General features: G+C 41.6%; 1 protein-coding gene across 9 annotated transcripts in view; it reads right to left on the reverse strand.

The window, feature by feature from the left end:
• Positions 1 to 20,706, reverse strand: part of thrb (thyroid hormone receptor beta) — a 114,307-nt gene that overhangs the window by 26,293 nt on the left and 67,308 nt on the right. For 2 of the 9 annotated variants that reach the window (XM_084918856.1, XM_084918847.1), the window contains exons 2-4: positions 20,586 to 20,649; positions 2,549 to 2,618; positions 558 to 608 (exon numbers count right to left, since the gene is read on the reverse strand). In XM_084918856.1, coding sequence (XP_084774982.1) covers positions 558 to 608; positions 2,549 to 2,555 — 58 coding nt within the window. In that variant the 5' untranslated portion in view covers positions 2,556 to 2,618; positions 20,586 to 20,649. The remainder of the gene's footprint in view (positions 1 to 557; positions 609 to 2,548; positions 2,619 to 20,585; positions 20,650 to 20,706) is intronic. The other 7 variants (XM_084918848.1, XM_084918853.1, XM_084918850.1 and 4 more) reach the window with 7 other exon arrangements.

Genomic DNA, 20,706 nt, shown 5'->3' on the forward strand with positions numbered 1-20,706 from the left:
CAAAGCTGTATGTGGAAGGAAACTGTGACCGAGGACAAGCTGATGGCATAAGATGTAAGAACAACTCCTCATATGCAAAAAAAAATATTGCGCTAGCTCACGTGGTTGCAGCGCTACCTGGATTTAAAAATAGTTACACAAAATGGAGCGTGCCCGCTCTGACCGGCTTTAAAGGGTTAAAGGTGCAAATAAAGCTTTACTTACTTATATATTTTGAACCTCTTTCCTCTTTATTATTATTGTTATTATTATTACAATAAGTGAATGTCCCACTTTTTGAAAGCAAACTCTAAATGAGCTGATGTCCTTCAAAAAGAACAAAAACGTCTGTGTTCAGTTACTCTGCGTGTTGTAACGTGATGTGTGCAGCTTCCCAACATCGGTGAAACTGAAACGACTGGGATATGATTTATTTTGAACTGAATCTACACAAAAATGTTCTTAAATCAAATAATTCCAGTTTTTGAAGCCCTTTCGAAGTTTTTCCTTAACAAATCCAAAGCTGCGCCATGCTGACAGAAGGAAACAGCAGTGTAGAGAGGGAGGAGAAATATTACCATTTTGAATGGCCTCATCTTTCCAGCGGGGGGAGCATTTTTCTGCTGGCTCTAAAATAGATGGGAGAGGCACTTTAAAAAACACAAGCGACGTTGTCATAAAACAGCTGAGAGAGAGAAGCTAATGCTGCTCTGCTTCGTACATGAACTTAAAAGCTTTCAGAAGTTGTTCCAACAGAGCAGCAGGTTCATGTAAAAACTAAAACAGCATCTCAGATACCAAAGCGGTCGTTGTCCCCTTGGAGCTTATATGGTGAATGAAAGCTCAAGTTCATTTTGTCAGTGTGATAACATGTGAGTGTAAGTCTGTCGGCTATGTAGGGATGGCCAGGTCACTGAGGTCGCCCAGGCTGGTTAAATCCAATTCCAGCCCCACTGACCTCACTGATGCCCAATTTGCTAGTTAAGTAAATAAATGCAGAGCTACATCCTGTCTTGGCTGTTTAATATAGGGCAGCATGGCTGCGTGCAGCGTCCTGCCATCTTCACATTTCTTTGCCTTTTTGATGCTTTGATTTGGCCGAATGAAGTGGTGCTGCTGTGTGTGTGAACAGGGATGAACCACGTTGTAGAAATGAATGGTTAATATGTGTGTGTGTGGAAAAGAGCTGATTTTGCCATGAGGCTCAAGCTGAGACCTTTTCAAGGTTTAACACTGATCACCTTGATTAAAACATTGTTATCACTGTAACACAACGTGGACCTCTGGTGGTGAGGGCAGACTATCACTGTCCAACCAAAGTGTAGAGTTCAAACTGTCTGACATGCAGTGGTCGGGGTTTTGTACTGGTCACTGATCTCTGCAAGAAGAAAACTGCATCAGTCCTGCTGCTCGAAGGGGCTTCCCTGCTACGAGTGTGAGCATCTTCTGTCAGTTACAGCTACCAGGTTAAAATGTTAGGTTATCTTTACAAGCTGATTATTGAGACCTGACCATGTTTTTAAAGCCAACAGCTACAGTCGAGGGAAAAACTGGCTGAGCAATCATTTAATAACAGGTCAGGAAATTCACTGACAAATGGAAAAAGTGGATTATTTCTAAGACCAATACTGATATTTGGTGATTTCTTGTTCACTAGCATTTGTTATGTGCTTGTTTCTGTTTCTTTGCTATCGTAATATGAAAATGCAGTTTAAAAATAGGTTTTAGAAAAGTTGAGTTTCATGGTAAAGCAGCAGCAGTTTTAACTGCAGCTATGATACGAATCAAGTTCCTATTGTTGCAAATTCATTTGTTGTACTTTCCAAATCACTTCTTGTAAAAGGATGGTCATAATTCAAACACTTAAACTTATTATTAGGTCTTGACTCCCTTTTGCTTCCTCTCTGCTTCCACAGCTTGTAGCACTATCATGCAGTCTGTCCTGGATCTGCACATCGGACTCAACTCTGTCATACTGTACATGTTAAAGCAAATATTAGCTTAATGGAGTTGCACACTACTAATTTGATCCTGAACAGTAGTAAAAACTGATTTTTAAAGAACTGTTGAGGAGTTAATGGTTTATTATCTCAGTTGTTTAACACCAGGCTGAATGACTGACTGCTGTCAGATTATGTGTAGAAACTGTTGGGTGCCACAGCAAACCTCACACTTCATTTCTGACCTCGTTGCCGAGCAGCTGACAAATAAACTGTGAAGCAGAGGTCCTGATGTCAAACCGGCTCAGTGAGAAGTGGCGACACAAAGTCATTCTGCTGGTTACTGTGTAGCAAGTCAAATCTGTTTTTTTACTTCTGTTGTCTAACACAGTGTTGTGAAAGTACTCGACGTTGGATTACTCGCGTTACAACAGTGCTAACCTGTGCGCTTGTGCTTTGTTTAATGTTGTTTCCCCGACGTGATCAGAATTAACGAGTAAAACAGAGTATTTGCTGTTTTTTTAGTTTTCACATCAACTTTCACACCAACTAAAAATAATAATAAGAATAATAAGACTTTTCTTTAGGTTCCATCATATTTGGAGTGAAGCTGGCAGTGTGAGCCTTACCTGACATACTGGTGGGGCTTCAAGGCAAAGACGTCATCCTCAGAGCCTCATCAGACCTCTGGGTTCCTACCTACCCAAACACAGAAACAAACGCTCAGTCATTCTTTATCTAACAGAGCAGCTTCACACACATCTCTGAACAGCGTCTTTTTCCTCACAGCTCATCATTTTAAAAATATGAAGTGTACAGGAGTGATCACCCAATGTTTCTGTCATCGTTAGATTAAATGAAACTCTGCACAGGCTGCCAGCTCTCAGTTTGTCCTCTGTGCAGGATGACATCTAGTGGTTACATGCTCATGTAACGTCTCAGGGTCCAGGCATCATTTCTTTCCCTCTGAGGTTTTGTTAGTGTGCATCCAACACACAAACAACACACTGTACACACAAGGCGTTCAACTCTGCTGCAACGTCCTTGTTTCACTGTTTGTCAGCTAAAGGTTACTCTTAGTAGCAGTTCTTATTTGCACTGATGTTTCATGCTCCTTTATGTAAAATAGGTGTTTATAATGCATGCAGCACTTAAAACAACTGCACTCATGCAACAACTTCATGTGCCAACAAAGATCATGTGACATCATCACAATCATGGTGTCCAACATAAGGCCCAGGGCCCAGAATTGGTTTGGCAAAGACTCCAATCCGGCCTGCACGTTTCACAGCTTTCTGTGACGAGAAAGACTCTGCCTGACTTTGCCATCCACACGACACCGCAGAAGAGAAAGACAAACACTTAGACGAGAGACAAGGTTTTGTTTTTCCATCATCTACTATAAAATGTATGTTTTTATTCTTGTGGTCTCACAGTTAATTAACAAAACTGGGGGATGAGCTAACTTTTACATCGTTATCATGTAAAGAAACTTAGATGTACTGTTATATTAAAATATCTCAGGGATTAAATGTTTTACACTGACAGGCTGATTCATCCTTTGAGCTTTTAATGCTAGAATGACTCACAGGGTTGTGGTGAGAGGCTTAACAGCCAACGAGACCAACAAGGACGACCCACACAGAATGTTAACTTCACTATTTGGCTTTTAAAATTCAGATGTCTCTTTTCCTTTCACTGGGCGATACATCTGAGTCTGATAAACAACTGTCAGTGCAACGGTTTATTGAAAAATGAATAATAAATAAATGAATCAAAGCCACAGCAGCACATCCACAGTTCACAGTGCAGCACGCTATCTGGCTGTTACTGTAGCTGACCCAGGGTGCAGCTGAAACTGTAACTTGCTACGAGAAAGCAGGAAGCTGAATGTCCTTGAGCAGCTGTCCTCAGGAGGCCACATACGCATCACACTTTCCTGTAGCTGAAGCCACAACAAGAGGACTCCACCTGATTGAGATTGGACTGATAAGAACATGGAAGGCCACTCTCTGCTAACATAAGCATGTATCCTCTCACTGCACGCCGATCAAACCTCACGCACTGTCGCTGTGCTTTAAAATATCCACACCTGACACTTGCACAGCCGATAAAAAAGTGTCAGCATGAAATATCTTTAAGGTTTATTAATAAAACGATTGGAGGATGCAAATATAATCATGAACAGGTCAGGATGCAGGCTTCAACACATTATAACTAAAAAGAAATGAATAAAAACTGAAGTCAGGTCAACTATGACATGATTAACACTCACTGAACACGCGTGTGGGTATTCCTGAGGACCATCTCAAGATAAGGATCACCAAAGGTCTGGATGCAAACAGGAATACCTGAGTGTTTGTTCCCTGGGTGGTAGGTGCCTGGAATCTGAGGTTACATGTGGTGGTAACATCTTTTGGTCAGGCCCTATATACAATCTGCACTTCAATTCATTATATACTCTGTTTCTAAAGCTCATTCCCAAAAAGCTCAGGAAAAAACATCAGATGCCTTACAGCATTATGGGAAACTTTGCTTCAGTTTGCTATTTTTTTAACCCTAAAAAACATTTAATATGACACAACAGCTGGGAAGGCCTCACAACTGGATCCATCCTACCACAGGTCTCTGGCTAAAACATTTTTTTAAAAAGAAAGATGAAGGAAAACAAAAAGCTTCAAACCAGCCAAGAAAATGACTATTAAACTAAGCAAACTCTTCATGCGGCACACTTCCTCCATAAACAACCTTTTTAACCACAGAAACAATAAACTCAAAGTGGAAAAAGCAGTCAGTTCAACAGGGACACTTGTGCAGCAATAACCCTGATCAGCTAGTTATCAATGTCTTGGGTTTAGTACAATCGATCAATGATGTTGCCTCTAATAAAAAAACAAAATAAATAATAGAACTATGGATAAGACTAATATGACACAGTGAGGAAACATGGTGGTATGAGGTGTGAAAGTCTTTGTGGTAGCAGAGCTTAATGAGTCTCTTAGTAAATGTCCTGGTGAGTGGTGCGGAGGATGATCCATGATGGATAACAGTGCTTTCTACCATGGTCTTGTTTCTGCTTGGGTCTAGGATCATCGGACTAATAAGGTGACATCACTGTGACAACTTCAATTCAACTTGAGTTAATATAAGTGCAGATCTGAGACTTTAGAATGAGTCTGTTTGTTGTATGATGATTTTTATGCTGTTGATAGTGATGCTAAACAAACCCCTGCTAGCAGTTTTTCAGGGTCCTGAAAGAAGTCTTACTCTATATTTATACTATGTGTTAACAGACCTCTCTGCATCGAATCATATCTGTTATTAATCTCTCCGTCTCTCTTCCACAGCATGTCTTTATCCTGTCTTCCTTCTCTCACTCCAACCAATCACAGCAGATGGCCCCGCCCCTCTGTGAGCCAGGTTCTGCTGGAGGTTTCTTCCTGTTAAAAGGAAGTTTTTCCTTCCCACTGTCGCCAAAGTGCTGCTCATAGGGGGTCATATGATTGTTGGGTTTTTCTCTGTATGTATTACTGTAGGATCTACTGTACAATATAAAGCGCCTTGAGGTGACTTTTGTTGTGATTTGGCGCTGTATAAATAAAATTGAATTGAATTATATTTAACACATAAAATGTACGGACACCGTGTTGGAGTTACTGGTGTGAATTCTGTCACCCTGGAAATGTTTTCCACTGAAATTGCCCTTTTTTACATTTACAGCGGTCCCTCGTTTATCGCAGGAGTTATGTTCCGAAAATAACCCGCGATAGGTGAAATCCGCGAAGTAGCCAACTTTATTTTTTTACAATTATTATAGATGTTTTAAGGCTGTAGAACCCCTCACTGCACACTTTATACACTTTTCTCAGACAGGCAGGAACATTTTCAAACTTTTCTCTCTTGTACTGTACAGGAGATACGACGCGAGATTGATTGACAATGGTCTACAGCCAATCAGGACGCAGAACACAGTGTGCTTTAAAACAAAAAAGAAAAGAAAAAAAGAAACAAACATAGAAAACTGCACAAAAAAAATCTGCGAAACAGCGAAGCCGTGAAAGGTGAAGCGCGTTATAGCGAGGGACCGCTGTACCTGATATTTTGTAACATTTTTAAGTTGTTAAACTGGAACAATTTTCAGTCACAGAAGTGTTTCAACTCTGGCTTTGATTCATCTGATGCTAAGTATATAAATACAAGAGCCATGAAATTCTTTAAGTAGGAGAATTTAGCATGAAAGCTGATTGTTGATGTCAGTTTGGCACCTGCAGCTGCTGCCTGGCTCAGTGGTACGTCTGCTCTGCCTCTGACAAACTATACTGGACCTGACTGCTTTATGCCCATATTGAAGGAAACCTTGATCTTTTTAGACAGATGCTAACGCTAACCTGTTGAATAAGCACGAGCTAATTTCAATGTGACTTCTGTTAAAATGACTGAAGTCATCTGTGAAATAACAGCCGCCTGTGCCCTTTTAGCATGAGGGCACAATGAGGCTATGAGAGGGAGGCTGGGTTAAGACATCCGATTGAGCAATCCAGTGGCATTAATGAACATGAACTAATGGGCTGCTGTCAGTGCTTGTACATCCAGAGCGCAGCAGCCGTTTAAACTAAACCTAAACTAAACTAAACTTAAACTTAACATCAAATTTCCCACTCGTGGGACTAATAAAGGTATCTTATCTTATCTAACCCATCAGCCCAAAGGGTTGTCAAATGCCCAGTATGCCAGATTCCCAGTCCAGCCCTGGATTAGTCTAAAGATGTGATTGTGTCACATGAGCAGGTTCCTTAATGGTGGAGGGTTATGGTGTGATGTTGCTGTGTAAGTAACATACACAACCGTTAAGTGATTGATTCCTTTTATGTAAATGCAGTTTGGGAGTAATGGACAAATGTTATACAGTGACGTTCCGGGACAATCCAAACGGGTCAGATATGTTTGGTTTTTTAAAAACATGATGCTGCATGAGGAAATGCATAATGTTCATTCGACAGTCACATGTACGGCACTCTTCAGAGGAAGTATTTGAGACAACCTGATGCCATCAGACAGGAGGTCCACAGATGGTGAAAAGGATACAGAGTTGATACAGCTCAGTGCTCTTTATGACTTTCTATAATTACAATTTCTGCACATTACTGTCCCGACTGTCACTGCAGGCAGCATTAGCTGCAATAGCTGAGAGCAGAACAGCCTACTAGACACTTTTTCTACCTGCTTTTGAAAAGACAGAAGCACTGCTACCGGGATGGAGCGATGGTATTTCTCATATTTCTCTGCTTGAAGTACATGTGCAGGTATTGATTTTTACTCTTGAGTTTCCTGGAACAACTAAACGCCCCACTGAGGTCCTGAAAGAATCAACCTTTTGTCTTTTGCTTGATGAAAATGCACAAAGTTGTGATGATCATCAATTTAAACTGTAGCCTTTTGTTTCTCTGTGTCAGGTTGTGCACCAGGTTGTGTACAGAGTGCTACACAAACACCATAAATAAATGTGAAATTCTCTCATAGCTGTACTTTCATCAGATAACTGAAGTCAGAAAAGTAAAAACGCTCGGGTAGGGACACGACATGCTATACAAATGGCTTCAATACGTATGGTGGATTTAAAGATCACATGTGTTGTGCTTCAGCTTGACTGGGCTGATGGAGTGAATGACTGAAGACCAGGTTTGGGAAAATCCAGACCAAGACAGAATCACCCACAGTTAGGCCAATACAGTCGAACACAAAGATGAATGAAACTCAAATGGTCACCAAAGTCATCGAGTTTCAGATGAAAGCAGCTTCTGTCTGTTGAAATCAGATTTGAGCCACAGCTGGAGTCAAATCACAATCATGTGATCTCCGGTCACAAAGTGAAACCGTAGTCAGCGCATGCTGTCCTTTACAGATGTCACATCTTACAACTGCAAGCACACTGAACTCTGTTTGCTTGGACGCTAGGTTTATTCAAGGGTTTGCACTGCTTTGAGGTTTCCTCCTGTGGATGACGACAGAGTCGTTTTCTGAAGACGACGGGTCTTGTTTACAATCCTAAATAAGCTGATGCCTCTTTATCAGCTATAAAAATCAGACCCTTACGAATTGATTAGAGCCTTAAAAACATGATGATAAAATCTTAACTCCTGTGCTGTGGTATGGTTTCAGCATCAGTCCTTGTTTATGGAGAACCTTTGGTGAGGGTGAGGGTAAGTACTGCTGCTTTTCCACAATCTGAAGTCTGAATTAAGGATTCGATAGATGTCCATGAATTAGTTTCAGTTGGGGTGTAACATGGAAGTGGACACTGTGTGACTACTGATGGTGTTTATCTTATTCAACCTTATCTTATTATTGGATATTTTACTGTTGGTGTTAAAAATAATTTCTTCTCCAAAATGTCCAGATAGACACACTAACCAACCAACACTACATCAGGTACCATTACTCTGAACTGCTGGTTCTTACTCTATCTGAGCACTCAAAGCGTTTTATACAACTTGTACATTCACGTTTTTTTCTATGCTGCTTCCTATCTAACATTCACACTCCGATGGATGCATCAGAGAGCAACATGGTCATATTTGGCATGCAGACTGGAGCAGACTGGGATTGAACCACCAACCTTCCAGTTAGTAGGTGACCTGCTCGACCACCTGTCACTTACAGCCAGGCCACAGACACATCTGAGGCAACAACAGAGGGAAAACAGAGTGGCTATAAAGAACGAGATGTGACTTACATGTATGTGTTCAGAATCCTGAGGTAAGGCAGGAAACAGGAAATAGGCCTGTAATAGGGCACATGCTGTACACTTCCTCGCTGCTATCATCCAAGGACCAGATTAACTGATAGTTACTGACGAGTACTAAATGAGGCTGTATACATTTCATTGTCCATTTTTATTTCCTTTATACTTTTATATAAAAGTTCAGCTGATCTATGTCTGAACTTGTAACCTTGTTCTCTCAGCATTGAATTGGAGAATTGCAGATTTTAACTGCTGAGCATTTTAATTTCCCTTCATTATCGTCATTGTCTGTTATTAGTTAGTTTAACTTATTTTCTTCCAGTGTAATTACCTTGTAAAACCTTTAGGCAGAGGGTAACGGATACGCAAGAGACACAAAATAAATGAAAAGCATGCTCGTGCATCACCATGCTCCACTTTTAAACAAGTTTTCTATCTGTAATGTACAGTCACCACATGCGTCCTTCAAACCAGACCCAGCTGACAGAAACTGAAGATGCATGAAAGTCTGGATCAAAGGTTTGCTGCACACACTTAAAACTGTTGTAGTGGTGTTTAGCTAACAGAGCAGCACAAAATCATACAATGCATTTCCAGGTTTGCTTACATTAACATTCATGCCAACTTTTACAAGTGCTGAAATGTAAACATGCCATTACTGTCATGTTCATAAGCACGGTCACTATCAAAGTGTTCTTTGGTCACACCACACCTTAATTCATTTCCTTGTACTGTAGTCCAGCTAATTATTCTTTTGGCAAGTTCAGTAGCCCGAGTCTCGTTTTGGTTTGGTCAGTAGCTCCTTTTCTGTGTCTGAGTTGGCTACCAGCACAAAAATCAATCAATCATCAAGTGTCCAAGTGCAGTAATTTATGACCACCACTACATATTTCTACTTGCAACTGTCCATCCATCTGTTATCTTCCACTTACCTGGAAAGTCTCCCAAGGGAAGTACTCAGGAAGCATCCTTACCAAACCCACCTTAACTAGCTCCGTTTAACACACAGGAGCAGCGGCTATACTCTAAGACAGCGGTCTCCAACCTTTTTTGCGCCACGGACCGGTTTATGCCCGACAATATTTTCATGGACCGGCCTTTAAGGTGTCGCGGATAAATACAACAAAATAAAACTAGTACCGGTACCGAAAAAAAGAAAATTTATTCATAACACACGTGAAAAGACCCAGGAAAACCGAGAGAAAACATTGTGGTCTACAATGTTCTTCATTGACTTTCTGGTCTGGCCATGGAGGTGGGGAGGTTGGAATGGAAGAAATGAAGTCTGTGGACAGGTGTGCTTTATGAACACGGAGTATTTGTAATTGTTGGGTTATAGGACATCACTGAATTTTATTTCATTTCATTGAATAATATGCAACTGTAATGTGCTTTGTCTGCAATTTAGATTGATATTTTGACTGTCTCCATTACAGTGAAATTACCATTAAAAATTTGAGTCTGTTAATTGTTTTGGAAGTGAGCAAAGTTACAGACTCTCAAAGTGAATCTCGACCAGCGCTGCTACCAGGGAGCTTCTTAACTAACGCAGCGACCTCTGTCAGTGTAATAGACGTGGCTTCCCATGAGTTTTCAGGCTCTGCCTTCTCTAGACTGGAAGTTTTGCCTCGGATCATCAAAGTGCTTTTTCCACTGCTCTACAATATCCCAAATCTGGGTCACCAGTTCTTCCCTCTGGCTGAGCACAGCTTGAGCCAAGCCCTGGTTTCCCTTCCTGAGTCCACGGAGAGCTTGCCAGAACAGGGCTCCCAAAAGTCCTCTTCTGTGACCTCCTCTACCAAAGCTGACGTCCTTTTGGCCCTTTAATACTGTCGCTGCTTTCTTCAGCTTCAGCTTCGTCTAGCAGCCGCCCTGCCCTTTGATTTAACTCACTAGGCAGTGATCGAATAACAGGTCTGCTCTTATCAGATGATACAGCAGCAAAGTCGATCATTGTCATGTACACTATGCACATCTTGTGCTTGAGCATGGTGTTTGTTATGGCCAACCCAGGTCTAGCACAGAAGTCAAAACTCCACATTGATTTGGATCAAGCAGACTCTTCCTTCCATCATGCATCTCCAGGTCTCTGTCAAAGTGTTAAAGTCTCCCAGGAGAACTATGGAGACTCCAGGTGGAGCTTCTTCAAAGACCCACCAACACCCAAATAAAATGTCTGTGGGTGGTGCATCCACGGAAATATGTCACGTTTTGACATTTTCGAGCAACAACACAAGCAACAAGAATTTCTCTCTTTTTTCATGAACTGGCCCACTGGTTTAGTCAGGGTGGCTGAAGTTGTGAGAAATATATTTCTTTGATTTTATAGCAACTTCTGTTTTTTTAATTACCTTCTAATTATTCTGTTATAGGGCATCTCATTTTAACTTTTCTCATTTTAAGGGTTCACGCATAAAATATTTGAAATAAGCATGGAAATAAAGGATTTAAAAAACGGTCCAACAATGAAGACCTCGTTGTTGTTTGTTGTCACAGCCCATGTGGCCTCACTTGTTACTTGTGGCCTTATGTGAGAGTGAGAACAAGTAACTCACTTTCACACACAGCTCTCTCTTCACCACACCAGACCATTACAGTGTCCAATCTCGCCATCTTTTCCCATTTATCCGTTTCATACTTGTGAGCGTCCTCCAGATACTTGAACTCTTCTGCCTCGGACACCAACACGGAGATGGCACGGGGAATTTTTCTGTCTGAGGACGATGATCTCAAACGTGCTAATTCTCATTCTGGCCGCTACACACATCATCTGCATACATCAGACATGAGATCATATGGCCACGAAACACAACACCTTCAGCCTCAGGCTGCCCCGAGACAATCTGTCCACAAAAATTATGAACGTAATCGGTGAAAAAATGTTAACAGAATTTTTAAATGTTAGAATATCTGTCACAGATAAACTATAGGTGTGATAAAACACTATTCCTGCATAAAATAATAATGGGAGCATAAATGACCAGTTATACTTGTTGTATATAAGAGCTTGGTCACCTGAGGTTTAAGTATAGTTTGCTGCTAACTGCTTCGGAGGCAGGATTGTCAGTTTTTACTCATTTTGATAGTAAAACAACCGCGTAGCTTTCACAGTTCAACCATAGTTCAACAGTTCATCTCTGCACTGAATTTGTGTCGCTTGACAATTTAAACTAATGCACAAAACAGACAAATAAATGATAATAAAAATGATAACTGTGGTTGTTTTGAAAAAGCCTTATCTAAAGCCAAATGCTCTGCCAGTCTTCAGTTTACCTCCATCATGCATCATGAATCAGCACTGACAAGGAACAGTCAACAATAATCGTCATATTGACCAATATGCATCTTATTTGAACTGGCATTTAGATAAGAGTCCATCTTCATCGGACAGCCACTACGCCTGGAGCTCTAATACTTGATTTACAAAGCTGCAACACACAATGCAACGTGATACACGCTCATCATCATGGCAACCTGCATCACACAAGGGAGAGCAGATGGTGCTTTCATTAAAGAATTCAAGCTGACAGAAGAATCAGCTGAATGATCAAGTCTCCAGTGCACTTATCATATTACATTAAGTTCTCTGTACACAGAGGCTGCCCACTGTGTTGTGTTATACTGCGTGCACCGTGAGTTGAGTAGGTCCAAATAATTTACTGGGAGCACTGGGACCAATAAGTCATGCTCAGCAGCAAGAACACACTCATCATGGATGACAGCTGGAGCTGCCAATCACCTGCAGACCCATGAATGATATTTGGTGCCTAAAGTCATCATCAATAAATATTCCTATTTAAGTGAAACCTTTTTATTTTCACTTACTAATCTCCTCAGAGCAACACAACCCATCTGTTAGGCTTAATTTTTAATAGACAGACTTTGGCAGGCGTGGTTGTGGCACGGCTGCATTGGGAGCTGACGCACTGGAGCTGCATCGGTTCATCACGCCGACCTGCATAAATGGTACTTGGTCCTGAGTGTGGGGTTTATTGTTGATGCGAGTACGGCTGGCAGTGGGAGAGCTGCGGCCGCTGTGTGTGTACAGCAACCGTGTGGCGAATAAAAGATGCTGGAAAGCATGGACATGTGATCTGGTCTGCTGTGCATTCACTAAAGTGGTGCCGAAACCCAGGACGGGGGCATGGCAGTTCCAGGACCGGGCCAGCCACGGGAGGAGCCAAAATGGTGGCCATGCAACAGGAGCAGGCAGCGGTGTCACGCTGCAGGACCAGACCGAGCGTCATATGGAGGTGATTAAGAATCTGGCAGCTCGGATCCAGTCCTGGCCAACACCTCTGCCACCCCACCAGCGTCCCCCGGTGGCGAGGGTGTGGAGGAGGTCCGGACTGTTCAGGCCCCCGTGCAGGCCCCCAGGGTGCGACCAGCCAAGGTGCTGCCTGCCTCAGCGACCATACCCACTCCTCGGTGGGAGCGGCTGGGGCACGGCAGGTGCCTGCACCTTGGATTGACCACAACCACGCCCGCCACAGTCATGTGTACAGCAGGTAAAACAAGTACTGTACACGTCTTTAAGTTTCTAAGTAAATGCATTTCTAAAGGTGCCTCTGACCTGAAATTCTCACCAGACGCTGGTAACACGATGCACATGCATTGCTCAGGTGTGATTTCGGCCCATTCGGCCACATAAACAGTCCTATAAACCCTAAGCTTCAGTCCTTCCACAGAGTTTCAGTTGGAGTTGATTGGCTGGGCCATGCTTTATTTTCTTTCTGTAAAACCAGCTGAGCATTCCCTTGGATGTGTTTGGGATCATTGAAATGCCCATCATTGTTTCAGCTTCATCATCCTGGCAGCAGATTTTTATCAAGATTGTCTCAGTACATTCTTCCATTAATCATCCCTTCATTTTTATTATTAATATACAATAATATACATAATGATCAATGTTCCCTCTAAGCTGCGCGTGTGCGCAATTGCGCACTGCTGGCACGGTCTCTGCGCACAGAAAGTCTGCGTTGCACACAAATTTTTTTTAACCTGAATTGAAATTAAAATGAAATCTTTAACAATTTGTTATGAACAGCTGTGTGCAGGCAGAAATAGGACCCAAGGTGCAGACACTCGGAGGCAAAACTTGACCTCAAAACAGCTTTAATGCTAAACTCAAATGCAACATAACTGGATATATCAAAATAAACTTACACCGGAAAACTGACAGAACACACAGCAAGATAAGGGTAGATCACGACACGGACACAGAGAAACACAGGGCTTAAATACACAGAGGGAGCGATCAGGGAATGGGTAACAGGAGGGAAACACAGCTGAGGCAAATCAGGCCTAACGAGACAAAGGAAGCAAAACCAGATACATTAACATCAGACATGGACCTTCAAAATAAAACAGGAAACATAACACAGACTGAACTAAAGACACAGACTCACATGCAGGCACTGCAACAGAGGGAACAAAGACCAGGGCAGACACTGACTGGACACGGGGATATAGCAACTAAGGATACACAGAGACATAAACCATAAGACAGAACTCTAACGAAGAAACCAAAGAATAGAAATGATAAATAATACAATAAACTCAAAACCCTGGGTCAACGACCCAGGCATCCTAACACAATTCTGTTCTGCAGTGTTAGTCAGTAAGTGACCGGCTGCTCCCGTATGGGATCAGAACGATGCCACCTTATCCCAAAGTCCAGCCAATGATGCGATTCACATTCGTATATACGCAGCTAATCAACGTCGCTGACAGGCTATGACAGCGTCCTTATGTGCCGACACCAGTGTTTTAGCGAGCAAAGCGGCTGATGTGGAGTGAAGCCACGTTAATGACAACGTGTACAACCATTGGAGATGTGAGCAGGACAGACGGAACAACTGACGGGAAAGTGTGGACTTTATACCAGTTTTTAAATTGTGTTGATCGGCCACGTAAAACCAGAGTTATGATAAAATATCTGCAATGTTTGGTTTTCTTCCTGAATACTGTCGTTGTTTATATTTACTGCGGGAAGAAACGGTAAAAACGGCGTTTTATAAGGAAAACGCTGAAAAGCCTGTGAGCAAAAACAACACCAAAACCCCCCCCCAGCCTTTCCTATTGGTGGAAAAATGTACCATGTGGACCAATCAAAGAATGATATGGCAACATGGCATTTAGTTGTTTAGGACGGGGGAAGTTTTAGGAGTGATGGCGTGTTTGAGATGTGAGAGATTTGCGACGTTCAGCACAAATCTTGTGTAGTTAGTGTGTAGTTAGTGTGTAGTGTGGTCAATAGTTTTGTTGTGTGTGTCAGAACAATGAGGCGACTGCTGAGTGTTACAGGTGTTACAGCAGTGATACATCTGCTGCTGTCAGGCCTGCAGGTATCAGGCTGCTGTTCTCCTTCATCTCATAGTGGACAGAAATTATTTTTGGAGTGGCACAAATAATTTGTGTGGCAGCAGATTTGATGCAGAACAGCTGATTGTTCTGTAAATAGTTTGAAATGTTTATTTAAAAAACGCCTTGGCTGCATTTTTAGGTAAACAGCTGCAAAAACTTTGTTGTTTGAAAAACTCAGTAACTTTTTTGAAGAAGTAACTATATAATTAATTGCCCAACATTGGTCATTATTTACTGTATTTGCAGACAGAGTTACAGACTCTCTCCCAGACCACAGACTCATAATACAAGTCAGAGCTTTATAAAAGAAAAGAAAGAAAAAGAAAGAAAGAAAGAAAGTTGTGTTTTCAAAATTGGAGTTCAAGTTATTTTTCCTTCCAATAGTGTTAACATGCTACACAGGACAGGAACAAGATTGTTTTAATTTTCATTGTAAGTGGGCTAAAGCAGTTAATTAAAAGTAGTCTAACATAAATGCTGTAATTTGATTACTTTAATAAACATGTAACTTGGATGGATTCGATGCTGGCGTGACCACAGTGCACACGTCTGCTGTCGCTCACAGTGGTCCAAGGGGACGCTCAGGGAGTTTGTGTGTTCGCTCAGACACATGAAACATTAGAGGGAACACTGATTATGACACGTGCCAGTGTCGTACGCTGAAGAACAGCCTCACACCTCCAAACGTCACTGTTGGTACGGTGTTTTGGGGATGAGGGCCTTTTGACCTCCAACCATGCTTTGGATGCATTACAGCATCCAAAGCGTTCGGTTTTGGTCTGATCTGATCAGACTATATCCTCCCCGTATCTCACAGGCTTGTCTAAGTGCGATGGATCCTGCATGAGTGAGCACATGTACAGGTAGGGCTGCTCAATTAATCGAATTTTAATCTCGATTACGATCTGGGCTTTCAACGATCATTAAAAATGACTGAGCCGATTATTAGCCCCTCCCTCGTGCTTTACTCTCGCGCTGCTCCGTGTGGCAAATCGAGCGCACCTCTCTGCATTTCGAACACGCGTCACAACAATTAAGAGCAGCGGTCCCCAACCTTTTGGGGCATGAACCGGACCGGTTTATGCCCGACAATATTTTCACGGACCGGCCTTTAAGGTGTCGCGGATAAATACAACAAAATAAAACTAGTACCGGTACCGAAAAAAAGAAAATTTATTCATAACACACGTGAAAAGACCCAGGAAAACCGAGTAAACGATAAAAACGATAACAAAATAACTCTGAAAACTGATAAAAACCCTGAAAACTATACATTTCACACCTGAGCCTCAACTCTCGCAGCCCGGTACCAAACGACTCACGGACCGGTACCGGTCCGAGGCCCGGGGGTTGGGGACCGCTGATTAAGAGGACCCGAGGGAAGCTCGGAAAGCTAAGCAGAAGTTATTTGGAGAGGAGAGTGACTGCTGTTGGTTGAAAAGAGAGGTAAAACAAACTTCAGTGGTGTGGAAACATTATGGGTTGGTGGAGTCAGACGTGGATCAAGTAGACACAGTGCGTAAACTTTGCTACGGTGTCGTAGCTGCACCACAGAGCAACACTGCAAAGTTCACTAAACACAGATGTTTACATTTTTCATTTATTTTTTATATTGCAAACATTTGCACTGTTATCAGTATTTGCACTATTTTATATTATTTTTTGACAATCTTTAAAGCCGTTATTCAACACATTGTTATTGTTAAATAAATATCGTCAGATAATCGAGATCTCAATTTCAGTGAAAATAATCGTGATGATCATTTTTGCCATAATCGAGCAGCCCTATGTACGGGCCATGTTAGTTGAGTGCACTGCTCATCGTTTTCTTTAAAATAATTGTATCTGTCTTCCTGTTGCCCATCATGAGATGTTTCTTGTGTGACGTGTTGGTAATGAGACACCTTTTTATAGACCATCAGTTGGGACTGAACCAGCCTTACGTTCTCATTTCTGACAGATTTCTGCTGGTGTCATGACTGTCCTGCCTTTTTGCACCTCCCTTTCTTCATGTGTTCAATACTTTTCCCCTGTTTCATTTCTTATTATTATAAGTTCATTTATGGATTTGATTTCTTTGGATGGGTTGTTACCAACATCTGATGAGAATTTCACATCAATAGCACCTTTACAAATATATAATTCAAAAATATTTACTTAGAAAACTGTGTTCTATACTTACTGTGCGTACTGTACTTACTGTTGTATTTCCTGCTTGCAATATACTGTACATAATGCTGGAATGGCCACAGCTTCAATTATATGGTTGCAGAAGTCTGTGATTGTAGCTGGTGGCTTTATATAACTGTCCAAACAACTGCTGACTGAAATCTCTGTTTCTTTTAATTAGAGGATGTTAAATTAGTCACAGGCAGCTAGTGCAGGGAGATATTTACTGAACTTAGTATTTGGGCAGTAGCATCTTACCCAAGGAAACTTGGCATTTTCTTTCTTTCTTTCTTTTTTTACTTACTTCCAAAAAGAAAGCATCATTTCTGCTGTTCAATACTGAACAAATTTAAACTTTTTAAAATTATGCAGAATTGCAAAATGCTGTGTCTCTAAACCTCTGTAACTCTGTAACCCAGACCAGGAAAACTGCCTTCATGTTGTTCTGTGTTTTATCCTCAGTTACTTCAACACAAAGGCCTCTGCTGTGACGCTCACACCTCTGATAAAGTCTCGCAAATGTCAGCTTTCTTTTTATAGATAGAAAAATATAGATATGTACTGATAAGTGATCAGAATTATAATATTTCTGACTGTCTGAGGCAAAATTTCCCCGAATCAAATCAAATCAAATCGAATTGAATCTAGAAATCAGTGAGGATACCCAGCCCTACTTTTTAGTGAGGAACTTAACTTTCCGGTCCCTTCTGATTTACATGAAATGTTATCTGACACAATTACCGTGAAGTACAGCCAGAGCTTAGTATGACAACCTGCTTCTTGAGTAAAACCTTTTATTGATTTAATAAAAAGAAACTGGGTCACTATAACTTCACTCTTATTCCGTTTCATTATTGCAAATAATATTAGCATATTACTTATCCAACGAAATATTTCAGTCATTAATCCAAAATGCACTGTACTCTGAGTTCTGCCTTTTTAGCTCTGTAACCATAACTTCATTAATTCAAGTTACAGCTAATAATTTGCATTTATGAATCAGTGATATGGTAAATGGTTCTTACACAGTGCTTTTCTACTCAAAGCCCTTCATACAACATGCCTCATTCATCCATTCACACCCAACTTATACAAGAACCTTTTCCAGGACCCAGTTCTTCCTAACATTCACACTCTGATCAACGCAGCAGAGAGTAACTTGGGACACTTGGACTGAAGCACAAACCTTTCGATAAGAAGCTGAGCTGCTCTGTCTCCTGAGCTACAGCAAGAATAGAAGAGAACAATCAGGAATCGTTCGTTTTTATATGTTTTCAGGTTTTGTTTCTCCAAATGATGGCAGTCTCCTCCTAACCTTAGCATCATTCTTTAATGTGCAATGTAGCACTCCAGCCTAGCTCCCTGCTATGATGAATGAAAGCTTACACAGGCTTGTCTAATTAGCAGGCTTGGTAGCACAGTAGCATAAACCACCGGACTTCCACCCAAATGAGTTAGCTGCAGCCTGCTATTTGTAGACACGTGTCTGTGATTTTGATTTTGAATCCATGTTTAAACCAATGAAACCAAAATTACCTTCAGGTTGACAGATTTGTTCCACTTTATAGTATGGTTTCAGTTAAAATATGTCCTTTCACGACATTAACCAAGTATAAAATATTGATGCAATTTCAGAGTCTGAAAAGAGACACTGAAGCAAATGTGCCCTAAACTCTTTTAAATGTCCATCAGGGACATCTGTGGTTGCAAAAAACCCTTATTGTCCTGCAGACAGGAGAACAGAGCTCTGTGCCTTCACCTCACCAAATGTGATGAATCCATGTGCTCCGTCGCCGTTCGTGCATCTTACTATTATACACAAAGTCTCTGTGTTTGTTTCTTTATGTATATCTTCAGGCCCGTGGGTTCTAACAGTGGGGGAAATCTCTATTTGATCAACTGACAAGTAAGGTCTGTATACAAGCTGCCACGATGAATTTCCAAGTCTGGGCTCAGACATAAAGACACAGTGAGGGAAATAATTATTTGATCCCCTGGTGAAGTTTAAAGTTTGCTCATTAAAAAAACAAAACCAGTCTGTAGTTTGTAATGGTAATTTAGAGAGAGACAGAACATCAACACAAAGCAGAGAGCCAGTATTTGATCTCCAGGCCAGAATTCTTGCTCCCATCGACTTGTTACAGTCGATCACTGACAGACACTCTTGATCTCAGCTCATTCTGTGTCCACATAATGAATTTCTTCCATTCCGACCTCTCCACCTATCACAGACCAGAGAGCTGTCAAAGGACACCAGGGACACAATGCACCACTGGTATTTGGCAGCTTGTCTAAATGATTCAGAGGTGATTCAGAGGTGGCTTGGTAGAAAGCGCTACGGTCAGATGAAACCAAAATCAAGCTCTCTGCCACCGACTCAAGCGGATCCGTTTGGAGGAAAGAAAATGCCAAGTATGACCCAAAGAACACAATCCTCATAGCCAAGCACAAGGGTGGAAATATGCTTTGGAGCTGCTTTTCTGCCAAGGATACAGGACAACCTCACCGCACCGAGGGGCCAGCGGACGGGGCCACGCGCTGTAACACTGGAGACGGGGAATGGATGGGTCGTCCAGCATGACAATGACCCAACACATGTCAACATCTGGTATGTAGAATAAAACTTTTCTAAATGATGGTCAGGAAAGAGGATCATCCTTTGGCTGATGATTTGTGACAGAGGATCTACCTCGCGCTCATCACATCTGATCTCAAGACACCAAAGACTTTGTAAGGAGACTTTACAAGAACGTTTTTTAATGCTTCTTCTAAACTGTCTATGCGCTGACCACATGTTCTGGGCTCATTATAGCACCTGCATTAGTCATGTTGTGTGCAGTGATACCACCACAGCTTTTGTCAAGCCTTTATTTTGTTGAATGAACTGCAGTGCTGACACAAGCATACCTGTCTATATTTCATGTCTTCATGAAGAATGCAGCTATCCATAGGGCTATTATTATTATTAGGACTAGAACTAGATTTGCTTTTGTCATGGTGGAACCACAGTTAGTTCATTTATTGTTACATATGATCGGATTGGACTGTTAGTGGAGGACAAAAGTTAGAAGAAGCAGAAGCAGGTAAACATGACAATATGTTTGACATCGAGTTCTTCAGCTGATGTATGTCCAATTTTATTTACCACACACACACACACACACACACACACACACACACACAGGCAACAAACAGAATAAACAGAGCCTGCTGTGGCACATAATGACTTAGGCTAAGATATGAACAAAGATTTGAGTTTAATTATGTGTGTGTGTGTGTGTGTGTGTGTGTGTGTGTGTGTGTGTGTGTGTGTGTGTGATGCTGTGTATTGGCATTCTGCAAGCTGCAGGACTCTGACTGTGCAAAATGAAGCAACATGAAGGTCTTACCAAAATAAGTCAAGTCTGACTCGGGGCCGTGCTGAGGAGCTGCTGAGCTCCCCCAGAGAAACACCTACGAAAACACAAGGAAACACACACTGAGATTTGGGAGAGTAATGACAAACTAAGA

The sequence above is a fragment of the Perissodus microlepis genome, chromosome 22 (genome assembly GCF_051167445.1).
Source record: "Perissodus microlepis isolate ML-2025 ecotype Zambia chromosome 22, ASM5116744v1, whole genome shotgun sequence".
In the NCBI taxonomy this organism is placed as follows: domain Eukaryota; kingdom Metazoa; phylum Chordata; class Actinopteri; order Cichliformes; family Cichlidae; genus Perissodus; species Perissodus microlepis.